The sequence below is a fragment of the Pteropus medius genome, unplaced genomic scaffold (assembly GCF_902729225.1).
Source record: "Pteropus medius unplaced genomic scaffold, Ma_sr-lr_union100, whole genome shotgun sequence".
NCBI classification, from domain to species: Eukaryota; Metazoa; Chordata; class Mammalia; order Chiroptera; family Pteropodidae; genus Pteropus; species Pteropus medius.
Window position 1 is genome coordinate 9,032,338 of NW_024347790.1, and position 18,753 is coordinate 9,051,090.

The following is an 18,753-nucleotide window of genomic DNA, read 5'->3' on the forward strand; positions in this document are numbered from 1 at the left end:
GAACAAATAAATACATTATCTACTTCAATTCTCACAACGAGCCTTCAAGATGGGCATTACAATCCTAATATTACCATTGAACTGAGGAAGAAACGGAGACTAAGTAACTTGCAAAGAGGTAGAGTAGGGATTTGAACCCAGATCTGAATCCAAACCTGGTGCTCCATGTTGCTTCAAAAGGAACTGAATTATTTATTCATTTGTCTAGCTTTACTGAATACAAGTAGACAAGCACACTTATAATTAATTTGAAAGGATGCCAATACTTAATTCCAGTCGAGCTGGTAATCAGGCTAGGTTTCTCTGTGGTCGATTCAGTATTTACAACCATTGGCACAACCATTGGCATTAGGAAAACCATCTATTTTCTCTCGGCTAGAGAGCTGAGGGTTTAATAAGTTTAGTTGTATCGAGTCACTGCTTGCATGGAAAGATTTATATAATAAAAGAGGAGAAACATTTTTCTTATTAATGTCTTCCAGTCTCCTGTGTCCCAAAGGTGATTATAACATACTTATATTTAAAAAGACAAAATGTAAAGGACTATTAAGGAATTGTACAAAATAATAAAAAGTTGACTGAATAACAATGTAGTGACTTTTGAAAACTCTGGTACAAAATTTCCCTCATACAGAATAGATGTAGTCCAAAATAATTAGGTTTTAATTTCTATCAAAGAAATACTAATTTTGCAATGACTGCCTTTGTAAGAAATGACACTTTGCCACTGACAAATCTCTCACTACGCTATGCCCAAAAACATATGAGTAGTCTAGAAAAAACATATATGGAATAGACAAAAATACAGGCCAGTCCTAGAGCAAGCCCTATTATATCTGCCAAGAGTTGTACTTTTGATTCTTGATGTTTCTGAGCTTTCCTTTTTGGACTTTCTTCAAAATTCTGACTTGCTATTACTACCTGGATATTATCCAATATCTAGAAAATAGAAATTTTTAGAAATAGAAAAATTTCTCATGGATATGCCTTTAATTACAGGTAGGTGCACTAAGAACTATCCTTCTCTTCAATTTCCATATTCCTTGACTCCAAGTCCTGAGTTAAACACTTAGCTCATTAATTTTAAGTGTCTTCTTTTTAATATCTGCTCTCTGCAATTCTGCTGGGACTAGAAATCTATGGTGTCAAATTTAAAATGTGTGTTATTTAATCTCTTGTGTCTTCAGTTTTTGTAAGTCCATTTCTAGATACGCAAAACTTAGAGCCCAATCCTATATTCTCACAATAAACCAGGAAAAATGATTCCTTACTGACCAGTATGATCATTTGGCACAGCCAGGTGGCCTCCCTGGCAATTCTTTGCAAAAGCCTCTTTCAGGTCGACATCTGTATTTTATAATTTTTTATAAATTTTTTGAGAACACACAGGACATGTTTCAAAGAACAGTTAAATACCTTATTCACATGTCATTTCTTTGACCTTATTAAAGGAAAGGACAAATATTTCTTTTTAACACACACATGTAATCAAACCTTTCTATATTTGAAGAAAAGAAGGAAAACTACAATGATTTGACATGAACAAGAATGGTTAAAATGAGCATGTACAGAAAAAGTGTCATGTTGTTCTATTTAACACACAATTAGTAAAGACTTAAACGAGAAGCTATAAAACATATATATGAATTCACCTAAAGTTGATGTTACACTTTGAAGTCAGAAAACATGCACATATTTCTACATTATGGTAAATACAATCAGTTGGGGAGGGGAAAACAGCTTGAGTAAAAAAAAACTGATATACAGGTAGTAGCTGCCATCTAAATACCAGATGAATACCCGGTTGGACATGATTTTTATTCTCCATATCCAGTATAATTCAGTAGTTAACAGGTTGGGCCCTATGACCAGATTACATGATTTAAAATGCCAGCGCTACCATTTATTTTCCACGTAGGCCAGATTTTGCAATATTTGGTACATACTTATATTAAGAATTATTAGTTGTCTATCAGAAAATCAAATTTAATCAGGCCTCCTGTATTTCATCTGGCAACCCTATCTCCAAGTGATTTTAGACAAATGATTTATTTATTCCTCCCTCGCAAGGTCGTTGTGAGGATTAAAAGAGATAATCCATTAAAAGCCTTATATAATGCATAATACAAATAGGTATTTAATAAGTGTTACTTATTACTATGCCAGTCTGATGATAAACCTTCAGAAGGTTTACGGAGAGATCAGAGATGATCAAGGTCAGTGATTGTCATACTACAAATGCTATAAAAATATTGGTTGAAAGAGTATACCAACTTAACTGAAGGATGACTGAAATCTGATGACCCTCTTCTTTGGAGAATGCTAACCTCAATCACTTGCAACATTTAAATTATTTCAAGATTTAAAATATTAACTGTACAAAGCAAACAGATTATTTTAAGAGGTAACAAAATTTGAGCTACACCAATTACTAAAAAAGAAGTAATGAAGATCCACAGAAAGATAGATAAGCCTGGGTCAGGGAATTCCACAGTTCTGGTGACGAGAAAAACATTTCTTAACAGGCTGACAAAACATATACTTTATATAAAGAAAGACTATCCCATATTTTTCCTCCAAAAGCAAAGCAATGGAAAATAACAACTGTCACTGAGATTAAGCTTTTTCCTCCCTTTCTCTCTCAACATTCTCAAATATGCTATTAAACAATTTTTTAATGAAACCAAATTACCTTGCTTTTATAATGAGTTACATTTTTAAAGTATCCTTTTTACTGATTTCTTTGTTGTAAAAACAAAATCTCTCTACACAAGAGAAGGCCACTGAAATTAAACTGAGCTTCAATATAAAGCCTTGGAAAAAGTATACTCTCCGCAAAAGAGGAAAGCTAAAAGAAGCACATTACATAATAGAATATTAAAGATCCAGGTGTTAATTATCTTTAAAATTCAATTAAATAGCTTATTTAAATCAATATCTATTTTCAGACCCCAAAAAATTGAAACCATAATGGAGATTGAAATAATGATGAAAAAGGGATCTTTACTTCTCTTTGATGGATATCAGATTGCCACAGGAAAAAGAATTTATTGAGTTAGGAATTATGGATCCACTAAAGCAAAATACAAACAGAAGGAGTAATACACAGCAAATCCAGGCTCGTGGTTACCTCTGGGGTAAGAGAATAGGGAAGAGTGGAACAACGGTGTCTTGACCATACCACCATACTTAGAATCATCTCAGTTGGGGAGGGGAGTGTGAGGGGAAAGATGCTGAAATGTTAAGATGACAAAGATAGATGGCAAACACTTGGAAGTTACTTTTTTCCTCTATATTTTTGTTTGCCTGAAATGTTTCACAGCTTTTTTTTTTTATTGTTGAAAACAGGCTTCTAATTTTTATTTTGGGGCTTGGGTTTGCTGATGGTACCTAAAAATATCTTAAGAACCTCATAGAGAAACATTGCCTAACATCAAAAATCCATATGATAAATACATCCTATATGATAATTGAGCAGAATCCAATTTAAGAAGACTAGTATGACAGATTATGAGATACTATTTTCCCATGGTAAATGGCAGAAGCATTAAGGGAAAAATATACATATATGTGCCAGCTTATTAAATCTAGATTTTCCCCAAATTTCCACTTAAGATTCTCTCACTTCCAAAGTGTTGGCTAGTACTTTAAAATCATAACTTTCAAGTCTTCAATCTTTAGCTTTAACAATTATCATAAGCTTCAGACCCAAAATTTCAATAGTCTCTGTACAATGTCAGCAGAATGTCACCTGTAAGGTTTCAATCACATTAGATCTACTATAAGCAAAAACATACTATCTCTCTACTCAATCTGATTTTCAAGTAATATCAAGTGGAACAATATAAAATATGAAAATCTGCTAAATATAAAAAGCAGACCATGCTCTAACTTAATCATGATAAACTTTTTTTCAATGCACGCTCATCTAATCTTTTTTTACTTTTTATTGTGGAAAATGTCCAGCATACACAAAAGCAAAGAAAAAAAGAAAAACAGAATAAACCCTCATAAACACAACTTAAATAATTATATTAAATCTGTCACCTTTTTTTATTTGCACTACTTTTTCCTAAAAAAATTTTAAAGCAAATCCCAGATATCATGTCTATTTATTTATAAATACAACAAATACTGTAGCAAGCACTGTTAACAAATAAGAACTTTACTTTTTCTTACAATAAAATCCTTGCATAGTTTTCTAGAGTCTGTAGTATTCTGCACAAGGTAGATAACATAAGCTGACAACAAACCCAATCCTACTTTCGTCTTCCTAAAGCTGACTTAACATTAAGGAAAAACAGTATGTCATGATGTAGAGATGACAGCACCAAAAGCTATGAAATAAATGTAGAAAGGTTTCACACACAAAAACCCTAAATTAAGTTCCCAATGGAATGCTTGGCCTCTGTATTCAAATTCAGTGAGATCATATATGTGAGAGAACACACAGTGCATGAAAATCTCCAGCATGTAGAACAGTGCCTGGCATACAGGAGATGCCTCAATAAATATTTACTGCCGACTGGTTCACATTACAGCCCTGGAAAATGCCGACAGTAAAACTTCCCCAAACCAACTTGGAGATTTCTGTCAGGAATAGATTCATTGTTCTACAAACGATCTGTACAATCTCCAAATAGTAGAAGGAAAATGCTGCCACTTCGCTGTAATTTGAAGACAATACCACTAGGTGTCAGACGTGAATCAAATTTTCTGGCATGATAAACTACCTCGGCAAGAAAGTCTGGAAGGGTGTTTATTCATTCAACAAATATTTACTGAGCTCTAACCATGTGCCAGGCGTCCATTATCCTACAATGAACAAAACAGTCCCGGGATCTGCTTTCTGGAGTATTTGAAGTTTTCCTCTCTCTCGAAAGTTCCACGAATTTCACAAACTATGTATCACACCTAGATTCATAGCCTTGTTATTCCTGTTGTGCTAGATTTTAATTTCTCTGCAAACCTAGAAAAATCTGTTAACAGTGCTCTCCTCACCAGCAACCATCCTTCCATCTCTGACCTTACCATCACTCCACCATTGAAACCATTACATTTGCTCCTCGGCTCTGTCAAGCCCTTAGCCATCTCTGTTCTCTAAGGCTACCAGTCCCCTTCCAGAAATCACTTTCTTACTGAGATTATCCATGGATCAATATTTCAACAAAATTCACTGACAACCTCAACTTCCTTTCTCCCTTGACCTTTCTAAGCAGTCCATTTGCCAATCTCCAGCTGTGGAAAAATCTAACTACACTCCGCCTGCTCTTGGTCTTGGTCCACTACTTCAGCAGGATAAAACTGCGTAACCCATTGATTTACAGTTTCCCAGTTCAGCTAAGCTCTTGGCATTCCTCTCTAAAGTCTCTTCCTTTTATTTTAATTCCCACCCCCTCAAGGTTAGTTTCAAACTTCTGACAACCTTCTTGAACTTGTTATTCCATTCTAAATTCCTCAAACTATTTGGATAACTTTCATGTCTTATTTTGCTATATCTCAATTGCTGTATCCTCAATTTTTTCAAAAAATTTTTGCCCATCCGTACTTCCTTCTCTCTGTCTCAGGTGAGGATTTAGTTACCAGCTGTCTTCAGAACCCTGCTCCTCTAAATTATTTCTTCTCATGTGTAAGACCTCAGTCGATCTCTGTTCTTCTCTCTAGATCTCACGGACATACAAGTTTCCACAACTTAAGAGAACAAAATTTCTCCCTATACTTCCCCATGGCCACCATCTCTCCTTCGCTATCCTTTCATTTTCATATTTCTTGGAAAAACAGTCTATACTCGCATATCTTCATTTCTTCCCTTCTAATTCAGGGTTCCTCAGACACTGACAAATTTCTCCTAGGGGACAAAATTGTCCGCCCACCCCACTCCCATCCTCATTGAAGTTCACTGCTCTAATTTATGTTCCAGCCTACTAATATTTGGTTTTCACAGTTCTTCCTTCCACTCTGAAACTGTTTTTCTTAGCAACTTTACCAATTTACTGAAACTGTTTTTCTTAGCAACTTTACCAATTTGCTACCTGTCAAGTCTGGTCCAATAGTATCTTTTTAGTCCCTACCCTAATGAAATCTCTGTGACAAATGACAAGTTATCCACGCCCCTTTAAAATGAACACTTCTTAATTAGCAAGTCACCAACTCCTGGGTACCCTCAGATCTTCCAAAACATTCTCAGATTTCCTTTCCGATTCCTCTTTCACTGACCATCTCTTAGATGCTGCCTTCTCTAGGGTCCTACCTTATCTATGCATCTTCATGCTCTCTGTATGTGGTTTCATTTATGCCTAGGACTTCATTATAACATATATAATAATAAATTCCAGATCTATTTTCAACTCCCACTTTTCCCTATGAGCTCCACACCCAAATTTTCCACTAAGTACTAAACACTCTACAGGCATCGGAAATGCAACTTATCCCAAACTAAACTCATTTCTCCAGGGAAAAGGGGTAGATGTTTCCCTTCCGGCATCCCTCAATTAATGGTACTTCCACCTATCTGCTCAATCATGCCAGAAAGGCTGGGCATAATCCTGCACAAGTCATCCTTAACCGGTGACATATAACCCATCCCCAAGTCCTACCCCCAAATCTGGGCAAATATAACTTCCAAACATCTCTGAAATCTGTTCTGGAATACTGCTTTTCCTTCTTCCTGATAAATTCCTATTCATCTGTCAACGGCACAAAGGACATCCCGCCTGAGAACCTGTCCCTCTGCTGTGATCCTGTAACAACTGGACACACCTCTATTTTTGCACTTACAAAATTATTTTACACTTTCATCCTCCATCAGAGTGGGAGCTTCTTGAAGCCAGAGCCTAGAACATACATATTCACTGAAGTATACATGCTAGGAGCTGTTCTTGGTTTTAAGTAAAAAGTAATAAACAAAATAAATTTTCTGCTCTACATTCCAACTGAGGCAGAAAAGTGTTCAACAAGAAATAAGTAGTATAAGAGATGGTGATGAGTGCTATGGAGAATAATAAGCAGAGGGAGAAGGAAGGAAGCGTGAAAAGCAGGGCAGGGCTGTAACACGATTTTGATCAAATGGTCCGGGAAGTCCTCTCTAACTGGTGACATGTGAACAACTATCTAAAGGAAGTGAGGTCAGAGGCCATATTGCTCCCTTCCCGGGAATTACTTTAGTGAATGGCTCATGGTCGTGACTCAACAAATGTTTGCTAAGTGAATGAATAAACGACAGGAAATATATTTCTAGACTTAATGTATTTCACATTCATATGCAAATCTTTCTATTCTGGTTTTACACCCAAGACAAAAAGTTAAACTTTGAAAGCAGGGACTGTAACTATTGCAATAAACTTTTTATTACCTGGAATGAGGAATCACATTTTTGAACACAGACAACCTGGAGAGTAATCAGGAAAAAAAGGGGACTATCTAGCTAGGCGGTATCTGTGTCAAGGTCTTAAGTTATGGAGCAGCCAGGAAAAGACAACTCACAATCACCTAATTACAACATTTTCTGTAGAGAAGTTATTTTCAGGAGACGGTCTAGGGTATTAATACTCCAACCATGGACTTTCCTCGATTTTTCGCCTGTATAGCCCTACTTGTTCAGTAGCTCACCTTAGTTTTCCGAAATCCTAGATTTCATATTTCTTAAAGGTTTTAGAACCCTTAAAGAGATTTTTTTTACTTCGCATTTATTCTCTTGACTGACAAAGTAACTTCATGCAGTGTGTCTTTCAAAGTCTTAAATATACTACAGAAACTTGAATTTCCGACAATGCCAAATTTAATCCAATCAAAGTCTCTTCATTTTAGATTGCTGTTAATATGGTTTCCTGGGACTTTTTAAGTGAAGTAAGGAGATTTCTTCTTTTTTTGCCTGTCATTGAAGTTGACCACCTTACCAGTTTATTTTACAAAAATGATGCTGAAATTCCTACCAAAGTCTGGGATTACCATGTTTTTATTATTATCATTATTTATTATTACTTATGCCTACAGCACCTGGTCTTCCTAGGTGGTCTCCCATCCAAGTACTAACCAGGCCCGACCCTGCTTAGCTTCCGTGGTCGGAATTGGGCTTGTTCAGGGTGGCACGGCCATAGATCATGGACTGTGGCTCCACTGAGGCGCAAACTCAGGACCTTCTGCGTGTAAGGCAGACGTGCTAACCGCTACACTATGGAACCATGTCCTGTTTTTGTTATTGTTTCTGCTTACACTTAGCAGCTATGTGAAATAAAATTTCTAATTTTAAAAAGTGTCACTGACACTTTTTGTTAGAAGGTGACTGATGGGAGAAAAGTAAAAGAAAAGGAGAAAGCGGACACAATAAATTTTTCTCGAGGTACAGATACTAACACGCTAACTTCTGCAGCTTTGGGAACAGTCATTTTGGAATAGTGACAAGTTAAGGAGGCGGTACCTCCCTTCATTCAATACATTTGCTCAACAAATATTTGAGTTCCTACTGTGTACCAGGTTCTTACTAGGCTTGTTCTTACAGTTTCCATCCTTAATGATCTCTGTTCTTAGGTACCACATAAAAACTATTTTTTCATAAACATAATGAGTAGTCCTGGTATGTAGGAGAATTTTATTTGCATATTTTAATAACCGATTTTGGATGAGAGACAGAATCGCTCATTTATTTCTCTTTTTCTCCATATCAGATTGGTGTTGCTGCCACCACCTCCCAGGAACGAACATTTTAGGAGGCTGAAAGTCTCACTTGTCTACCTCGTAGCATGAACAATCACTCAGATTAAATGACTCCAAAATATAAGTAGGGAGTTTCCAGGAGAGAATTAGGCAAAGGGTCTATCTGCATCCTTCCCTAATCCTAATTGTGAAAAGCGTCTTGGATAAGCATATGAGTGTATGTATATAAGCTTATACATTCTTATGTTAGGAAACATTGCCTGTAATAGCAAACTACAAATAACTTGGAGATTTTATTATAACTACATTGATAATAGATTATTTCAAGGTATTTTAATAAGACAACTACATGAATAGCAAATCATCCAATGAAGTATAAATGTACTGGCAAATTGAGCTCATATAAGGGAATGCTTAATGTATATTTGAACCATAATGCATATGACATATAGGCCTAGTTACTAGAAAATTATACCTCCAAACACTAATAATATAATATTAATAGTATCAATAATATAACATATGTCTAGGCTAGTGAGCATAAGCTTCCATTTTAAGGGCTCCTCCACCTAGTAGGCAGAAGAAAAATCCCAAGTCCTGTCTAGTTAGGTGTCTATTAGGAGACTCTCCCCACACTTATGGGTAAGGTGACTTACTCGTAACTCAGACTCTATCTCGGTGCTATGCAAAGTAGTGGGGAGCGGGAGGTAAGTGGGGAGAAGGGACAACCAATCTCCAAGACATGGCGATAAAGCAAACCGGACATAGATATGTAGGCCGATCTAGTAATAGCTTGGCTCTGGATAAAAAGAAATACCAATCTACTTAAAGAACAGCTTTGTCAACCTGGATCTCAAGGAATTTCCAGTAAAAGTTTCTGAAGGTCAACAAACACAAAACAGTCAAACATGCACAGCAAAAAACACATTCTGAGGTAGAACAAGCAGAAAAAAAAAAAGAGAAACAAACCCACAAATATTTCTGATGATGGAATTACCAGACAGATTATAAAACAACCTTGTTTGAAGAAATTTGAAAAATAAGTCTAAAAATTATTATAAAGAGGAAACTATAATAAGTGATCGAGCATGTTTGGTGCAGTACCCTAAAGAATTTCTAATAACCAAAATTTCTAAAACAGTTAAGAAGAAAATTACTGAAATATATTGGAAGAAATTACCTAGAATGTAGCCAAAAAAAAAAAAAAAAAAAAATTTAGGAGCCATGGGGATAGAGTAGAAAAGAAAATCTAAAATATGTTTAACTGAGAACACAGAAGAAATAAAGAGAGCGCTGGGATACAGAGGAACACATAATATGTGAGGAGATGCTGGATGAAAATTTTCTAGAACTGGTGATAGACATTTATCCATAGACATAAGAAGCTCAATGAATCCCAAACAAGAAACATAAAAACAAATTCTCATCTAGACTCAAGATTACGAAATGGCCAAACACCAAAGATATAAAGAAAATGTTAACTGATATTTTAAAAGCTTGTTTTCAAAAAACCAATAAATCAAAATATGACTTCTTACTAACAAGAAGACAAAAGAGAACGAAATATTATCTTCAATACGCTAGAAGAAAATATCAACTTGGAATTCCTGTAGCAGCAAGAGTATCTTTCAAAAATGAGGGCAAAACAAAGAACTTGCAGAAAGTAAAAAGTGAAAGAATTGCAACATAATATAAAGGTCAACATGTAGGTAGGGGGGGAGACAGGCAGAGTTAACATGTTCTAAGATCCTTACATTGTTTCAGAGAAGAAAAAAATATTAATTAGCATTAGACTTCAATTAACTTGCACATTATAATTTCTAGAAAAACCACTAAAAGAATGACATCGTATTTTATCTCAAAAAAGAAGAGAAAAGAATTACAAGAAATTCAAAATAAAATAGAAACATAAATTTCAAAATAAATTAGGAATATTAACAAATATATAATTAATTACATTAAATGCAAATAGACAAAAATTTTCAAATATAACTATGAAATGAAAGAAAATATATGTAAATCATAGATCTGACAACAGTCTAGTATCCAGAATACTTAAAGAACATGTCCGACTCAAAAGCAAAAAGACGATCCAATTAAAAATGAGCAATAAATTTGAATAGACATGTCTCCAAAGAATATACACAAGTGGTCAACAAGACGCTCTACATTAGTAAGGAAATGAAAAAGCAAAACCACAATGAGATACCACTTCATACTCATTGTGTGGACCATCATACAAAAACAGAAACTAACAGGCATTAGTAAGGATGTGGAGAAATTGGGACCCTTAAACATCACTGGTGGGAATGTAAAATGGTGCAGTTGCTGTGGAAAAGAGTTTGGCAGTTTCTCAAAATGTTAAATAGAATTACTGTATAATGCAGCAATTCCACTCCTAGATTTTAAAACAAGAACTCAAATACTTGTATACGCATGATCACAGCAGCACTAATCATAATAGCCGAAAGGTGGAAAAGCCCATATATCCATCAGTAGATGAATGAATGTGGTATATACACGCAACGGAATATTGTTCAGCCATAAATAGAAATACACGGCACATACAGACATGGCACATACAAACCTCAAAACATTACACTAAGTGTAAGAAGCCATCCACATAAAAAAGGTTACTATTGTATGATACCATTTATATGAAATATCCAGAATAGGTAAGCCTAAAGGGACAGAAAAGAGATGAGTAGTCACCAAGGACTTAGGGGAGGGGAGAATAGCGAATGACTGCTTCCTGAATATGAGTGTCCTTTTGAGATGATGAAAATGTTTTAGAACTAGACAGAGGTGGTAGATGTATAACATTTAATACATGTCCTTTAATTTGTACTAAATGCCATTGAACTGTTCCCTTCAAAATGGTGCATTTTATGTTACATGGATTTCACCAATAAAATAAATGTTTCTGAGACTGATCCATGATGTTATGTGTATTACACTGTATGGATATACCACAATTTAGTTATCCATTGATATGTTGACGAATATTTAGGTCAAATCCAGTGTTATTTTTTTGTGAATAAAGCAGTTATGAAGATGCCTGTACAACTATTTTCCCGGGCCGTTTCATTTATCTTTGGCAAATACCTATAAGTGCCCTTATCATTTCATAACAAAAACTGAAAAACGATACCAAAAAACGTTATATCGGTCACAAGATACATAGGTATCAAAAGTATAACTGAATCAAAGATGGAAATCAAATGCAAATATTAAAGCAATAATGTTTTATCCTTAAGCTCAACAGACTTAAGCCAATAGGACATATTCAATTACAGAGATAAAGAAGAAAATTAAAGAACAAGTATGAAATGCTAATATTATGTTAGCCAAAACTGTATCTGAAAGTTGAATTAGGGATCTTTTAATGCTCCTTAACTTTCGAGGGAAGAGAATGTTCTTTCTTAAACATTTTCAAGAATGAATTACGTGAGAGTAAAGAACTTTCCGAGAAATTATGATAGAAATTGAGAGGAACTCTACAACCAGACTGCCAGAGTTTGTAGTTCAACACTGCCCCTTACTCGTTACGTAAACATTTGTGCCTGTTTCTCATCTAAAAAATGAAAATGATGATAATATTTACCCCAAAAAGTTGTTGTGAGGATTAATGAGTTAACTCATGAGAAGTTTTATAACAGTGCCTGGCACACGGTAAGTTAGTTTCCACTGCCACCTCCACACTGTCACTACCACCATTACTATCATTACCATCATTTCCATTGCCACCACCATCATCATCACAATCACAATCATCGCCATCACCCTTATCACCGTCATCATCATCATCATCATCTTCATCATCATCATCATCACCACCACAACCACCATTCCTGTTTCTTAAATATCTTCAAGACAATTTCAGATACCTGAGGTTATTTTACTGAACAGTACAAAAACTTAATTAAAAATATGCAATTAATTAGAATATTTACGTAACTACCACAGAAACTCAAATACTTTAAAATGTCAATAAGGAGTTCACACTCATTCCCAAAGACATCAGAAGAGATCCGTGGAGCTCAGTCAGTATTGTTACATTTTTTAAGTAATAAAACGGGCTTCTGACACCCTACCAGCACATCACAGACCTTAGACCTGCCCATAAGAATATATTCTTACAACAAATTTTCAGATCCACATTTTAGTGTTATATTAACTTGAGAGGATAGGCTTTCGACCTATTAATGAAAATTAACGGCATGCATTTCCTTAATTTTATGGAATTTGCCTCTTCATTAAAATGAAGAACATTTGGACTCTGAAAATAGTGAGTACTGCATAGCTGGTATAAAATGATGAAGTGGGTCAATTAGATTTCTCTCAGGAATTCAGAGTATTATAATGAGAGAAAAAGGAAAGAAAGATATAGTGAGGGTTGTACCTAATACAGAAGTCAGCTCATGAGAAAATCAAGTATAATCAAAATCTGGAGATTCCCTGTTGGCTTTTAGAATTAACAATTCTTTCCTGAGGTGGTTTCAGGAGTTTCTATCTCTTCCCACTAAAAGAGCCTTGGTTATTAGAAAACTAACACAGGCTATAGAGCTGTTTAGCCCGAATAAATTGCAATTAAAAGACAGAAATTTTTACTACTAAGAAAATTTATAGAATTCCCAGTTACTTTTTTCTCTACTATTAACATGCTTGAATATAAATTTTAAAGCCAAAGTAGAAATCTAACAGTTATTTAAGCACCTAACAAAATGATATAACATTTTAGAACACTGAGAATTTTTACTCATGGAAGAGGAAGACATAATAGTAATTACAAACTTTCAATTATTTCTATTTTGATTATTTACGAATATTTTCTCTAGAGATTTAAAGGGACAACAAGATGTCAGCAAGATAGCAATTATCCACAAGCAACTATTATCACCAAAAAATATTTTCCTACCTTAATGGCCTTTTTCTTGTAAATGTTATTTGCATTACGGTACAGAAAGAAAAATAAATAACAAGAAAAAAACATAAATTTTAAAATACAAGACAGTACACACATATAGGATATAAGAAATAGAATAGAACAGAGAAGTTGGGTAAGAAAAATAATCAGAAAATTGAGTGGCAAAGAGATTTCACTCTACTGCCAAAAGGAAAGAATACCAAAATGAAACCTTTCAACTGTTTCACAGAATTTTTGGCATTATGAGAGGATCTCTTAGGAGTCTGAATACAATTCTGGCAATTATTTTCTCTCCAGTGGCTCTAGGCTATGACTCGGATCATTACACTGGAGGCCAGGATTCTATTTCATTAAAACAAAATTCACATAAAAGAGTTTCATAATCTCAATATGCTTGAAAATAAATTTTAAAATGAAGTGAGAAATAAAATGAAAATCATAATATTCATTAAATTGAAGTAATAAATTATACGTGGTCTGTCTCTAAATAGGTTGCATTCTAAAAACTGATCTACAATTGTTCAGAAGTCAGAAATTTTTTCACATAGACTATGTTCTCGTGAATTGATCAGTTTAGTTGGAAAAGTATTACGACTACTATCCTTAAACTAACTAGGCCTTTGTGGACTAACCTATGACCCCCATTACCAATCGGGATGATAAGAGTAAAACCTGGCCCTGGGAAGCAAAGGCAGACAGAACACTGCCCGCTGTAGATAAAGTCCTCAATCATATGCTAATTTTTACCACCCTCCTTTAAACTCATTGAACTTTCCAGGTCCACTGCTAGCCAGACACTCAGGATTGAGGAACCATTGATGGTTGTTCCTTTAAGATGTTCGGGGCCTCTAAACTTGGGATATCTCTGACTTTCATGTGATTTCTTTGTCCTTAGGTACATATTCGTATAAATATGGATCAAGTTTCCTTGTTTTTAACTTTCTCAAGGCAGAGAAATTTTACAGTTAATTTCATAACATTCTAAATATGCCCTGTATTTATCTCCCAATTCTTGACTCTAAAGTCAAACTATTGTTTAAAAGACATAATTATTCTTAAAACAAATTAAAGAAGTGAAGAAAGACTTAAAAATAAGTCAACAGAAGTAAGATGGCAGAGTTAAAGAAGATGGATTTCGGAGTTAGATACACCTGACTTGGACACACACAACTCTGTCACTTAGCTGTGAGATCTTGGGCAAGTTATTTTATGTTTCCCAGCCTCAGTTTCCACATCTACAAAATGGGAATATTGTCTCACATCACACAGCATTATAGTGAGGATTAAAAAGAATAACAATATATGTTACAATGCCTGGTGCAGATTAAGTCCTCAGTCATATGCTAATTTCTACCATTCTAGGGGTGGGGGGAGGGGGGTGAAATCAAGCAGTTCTCCTTCCAGGTATATTATAAAACAGTTTCTTTAGGTACTCTATGCCTTTCGCATTCTTCTTAAGAAAAAAAAGTATTAATGTTCTGGACTTTATATATGTCTTACTTTGATGAATCTTGCTTCACAGGAGGTGAGGTGCTTGAATTTGTACTTCTTTTATTTTAAAGCCTTAATTTTGTTGTGTTTATTTTAATTCCTCTATTAGTCTTTAAAATTTTTGTTAACTAGGCTTATAATTATTGTCTCTATCAATCTGTTAGGCTCCTGATGTTAACTTTTTATTACACTTCAATTATTTACTCTTTGTTAACTTTTTCTTTTATTTTACCTTCTAGTTGTTATTATATTGACTCTATTTTCTTAAAATGTAACCTCTTTCTTACTTATGACAATTCTTTCATCAATAACATAAAATGCCAGTAGAACAGCCAGGCAATTTAATCTCAAATTACAGCAGTAACTCAATTCATATAGAAATTCAGTTGTAAAGAATAATCATCATAAGAGATCACTGGACATGCCACCTTCAATGTCCATTCTTCTAAATGGTCTGAATATTGTCACTGTATTAACAGATTCAGGGACATATACGGTTAGACCACGCTGTATTAGGGTCCATCCTTGTAATCCAGGGATTGTAAACAGAGGCACTATTCACATTTTGGGTTGAATAATTCTTTGCTGTGGGCGTGCTGCCCCTGTTCATCATACGTTGTTCAGGAGCACCTTGGGCCTCTACCTGCTACATGCCAGGAGCACAGCACCGTCCCCCCAACTGTGACAACCAAAAATGTCTACAGATGTTGCCAAGTGTCCCCTGGAGAGCAAAACGGTCCCCAGTTGAGAAGCCCTTAAAACTGAACTGGATGTTAGGGTTTTGAAATCAGCTTATGTTAAAGGATCCACTAAAAAATAGCCACATGAAGAAATGGTACTGAGGATATTATCTATTGCATTACTCTTTGCTTTCCATTATGAGGACCCATTGGAGAAACCTTTCTCAGACTTCAGTGTAAACGAGAAGTTGTTTTCTTATGGATAATGTGAATTCTTAACTAATCGTATTTTTGTTTTTGCTTTGACCACTGGAAAAGCTCAAAAGCAGATTTAGAGCTCATTTCTGATAACAGTGTAGAATCTACAGCACCCATTTTTATGTACTAAATCTCCCAAATGTCAGTTTAATTAATTTTTCTTTGCCATGAACTTTTTAACCTTATTTTTTATCTTACTGTAATACAGGTAATTCTGCATGTGGACATAAACCCTTTCTTGGATGAGATTAGGTATAAGTCAATAAATAAAATAGGTATTAAATTGTAATACTCCCCAGCAGGTCACACCCTTCGGTCTCACTTTACCATGACCCTCCAAATAGCCTTGTGTTGAACCTGGACCTTCTGGTTTTTCTTTACAGATGTTAAAAGTCTATTCTCTCCAGCCAAAGCATGTGATTAAATCCATTCACTTCAGTGAGCTATGTCAGATATATAATAATTCGTGCAAAGTATTATAATTATAACTATGTTCTTCTACATGTGTTAGAAGTGTATTTCTCTCCAAGAGAAAACAGAATACGACAGGTGTAAAATTCCAGATGCTGTGTGCCCAGCAGGCTGCCCAGCATCAGCACTTCATTCCATAGGATGATGGGAAGATAAAAGACCTGCATCCTCTTTTCTCTTGCTGATACTGGCTTTGTAAATTTTCCCTTTCCCACTGACGCCAATTTCTAACCCTTGCCAAGTAACATTTGGAATTCATCCTTAACACTGGTGCATGACAGATGGTGACACAGGAGTGGCCTATCTCGCACAACTGTGACAACTATGAAGGGTCCTACCTGGCCCTACACTCTCAGATTACTTTTGATAGTGCTGAAAGAAACCATTTCCTCTCATTTTAAACCTTAATATAACCATTCCAAGACCTCAAATCAAATACGGGTATTACAAGGGTCTATGAAAGGTGAGTGGATAAACAATCTGTGGTATATCCATATAAGGGAAAACTACCCAGCAAAAAAGATAGTGCTATTAGTACCTATACATACAATACGGTGAATCTCAAAAATATTACACCAAGTGAAAGAAACAAAAGAGTATAAATTGTATTATTCCATTCAGAAGAAATTCTAGAAGAGGCAAAACTAAAGACACAAAGCAGATTACTGATTGTCTAGGGTGAGCAGCGTGCTGACAGCAAAGGGGAACAAGGGAACTTTATGGGATGGCAGAAAGGTTCTTTTTGATAGCATATCTTGATTGGAATGGTGGTTTCACAATTTATGCATTATCAAAATACTATATGCTTAATGAAAATAGGTGCAAATGCATTCCTGATAAAAATGCATAACTTCAAACTAATGATGAGAAAATATCAGATAAACCCAAATTAAAGGACATTCTACAAAATAACTGAGCAGTACTCTTCAAAAGTATCAAGGGCATGAAACATGGGAAAGATGAGGCACTGTCCCAGATTAGGGGAGACAAAGAGGACATGACAACTGAATGCAACGCAGGATCTTGGAACAGAAAAAGGACGCTAGCAGAAAAACTGGTAAGAATCCAAATAAAGTCTACAGTTTAGGTGACAGCATCATACCAATGTTAATTTCTTCATTTTGTTCATTGTACTATGGTTATGTAAGTTTTTAATATTATGGGAAACTGAATTAAGGATTAATGAAAACTTTCTATACTGTTTTGGAAACTTTTTTAAAAGTCTAAAACTATCTAAAAATAAAAGTTTTAAAAGCAAGCGCATTTTATCGTGTGTAAATTTTAACTCACTGGAGTTCATACAATATTAAAACAAAAAAAAGTGAGAGTTATTAAGATATAACCCTATCCCCAGCCTGATTCTCCTTTTAAGCTAATTAAATATAATGTTTAAATCCAACAGTAAGACTAACTACAAGAACCACAATACTCTACTTTTAAATATTTGAATCAATAAATCAAGTAGATAAAACACACAGCACTTCTTACCTAAAAGAATCACTAAATTTAAAAAATTACTAATTGGATAAAAATCTCAGAATTACTTTCCTCAGAATCATGATATATTCCTCCCATAAACACTAATATATAATTAACAATAAAATCATCACATGTTCAAATTATGATGAAACAATAAATTCATAAAACTTTGAAATCCATGGTAAAAATATTTCATTTCTATGACTTTCACATTAAAAACAGTTATATATTTGGACTCCAAAAACTATATCCTTTTATTTAATATTACTTAAAGAACAGAAAGGCATGAATAGAAAAACATTCAGATAAAAATTAAAACTTTTACAGCATACCTCCTCTGTTGCCATTTTCTTCATCCTACAAAATAAAAAAAATATATATCCATACATGAATACATATTTATAAACTCTGGTGAAATCATAGCAAGGCTCAATCCAATGTAAATTGCCCTTCCTAGAGCGTGCCAAGTACAATCTAATTAACAGAGCCTTCTGCCAGAAGGATGGAGCCTTCATAAACAGAGACAGGAAGGCTGTGGGTGAAGCCAACTTAGAGGGAGGACATCAGGAGTTCAGTTTCTGACACTTTGAGTGTAAGATGCCTAATAGAGATACCCAAGTAGAGGTGTCAAAAGCAGGCAGCTTGACAGATGCACCTAGAACTTGGGAGAGAGGGCCAGGCTGGTCCTTATTTACTGTACTTTACTAAAATGTGCCTTTAAGGGGCTGCTACAGGACCCAGAACTATCTTTATTATAAATTCACTCGCTCCAAATTGCTATATATTTCATTTCTT

The 18,753-nt window shown here is 34.9% G+C and overlaps 1 protein-coding gene and 1 pseudogene across 3 annotated transcripts in view; both read right to left on the reverse strand.

Annotated features, from left to right (window-relative positions):
* The window catches only part of ARHGAP21 (Rho GTPase activating protein 21), a 120,069-nt gene that overhangs the window by 53,342 nt on the left and 47,974 nt on the right, over positions 1 to 18,753 (reverse strand). For all 3 annotated transcript variants that reach the window (XM_039877571.1, XM_039877572.1, XM_039877569.1), the window contains one exon: positions 18,291 to 18,315. In XM_039877571.1, the coding sequence (XP_039733505.1) occupies positions 18,291 to 18,315 (25 nt within the window). The remainder of the gene's footprint in view (positions 1 to 18,290; positions 18,316 to 18,753) is intronic.
* Positions 7,984 to 8,098, reverse strand: LOC120614737 (uncharacterized; annotated as a pseudogene).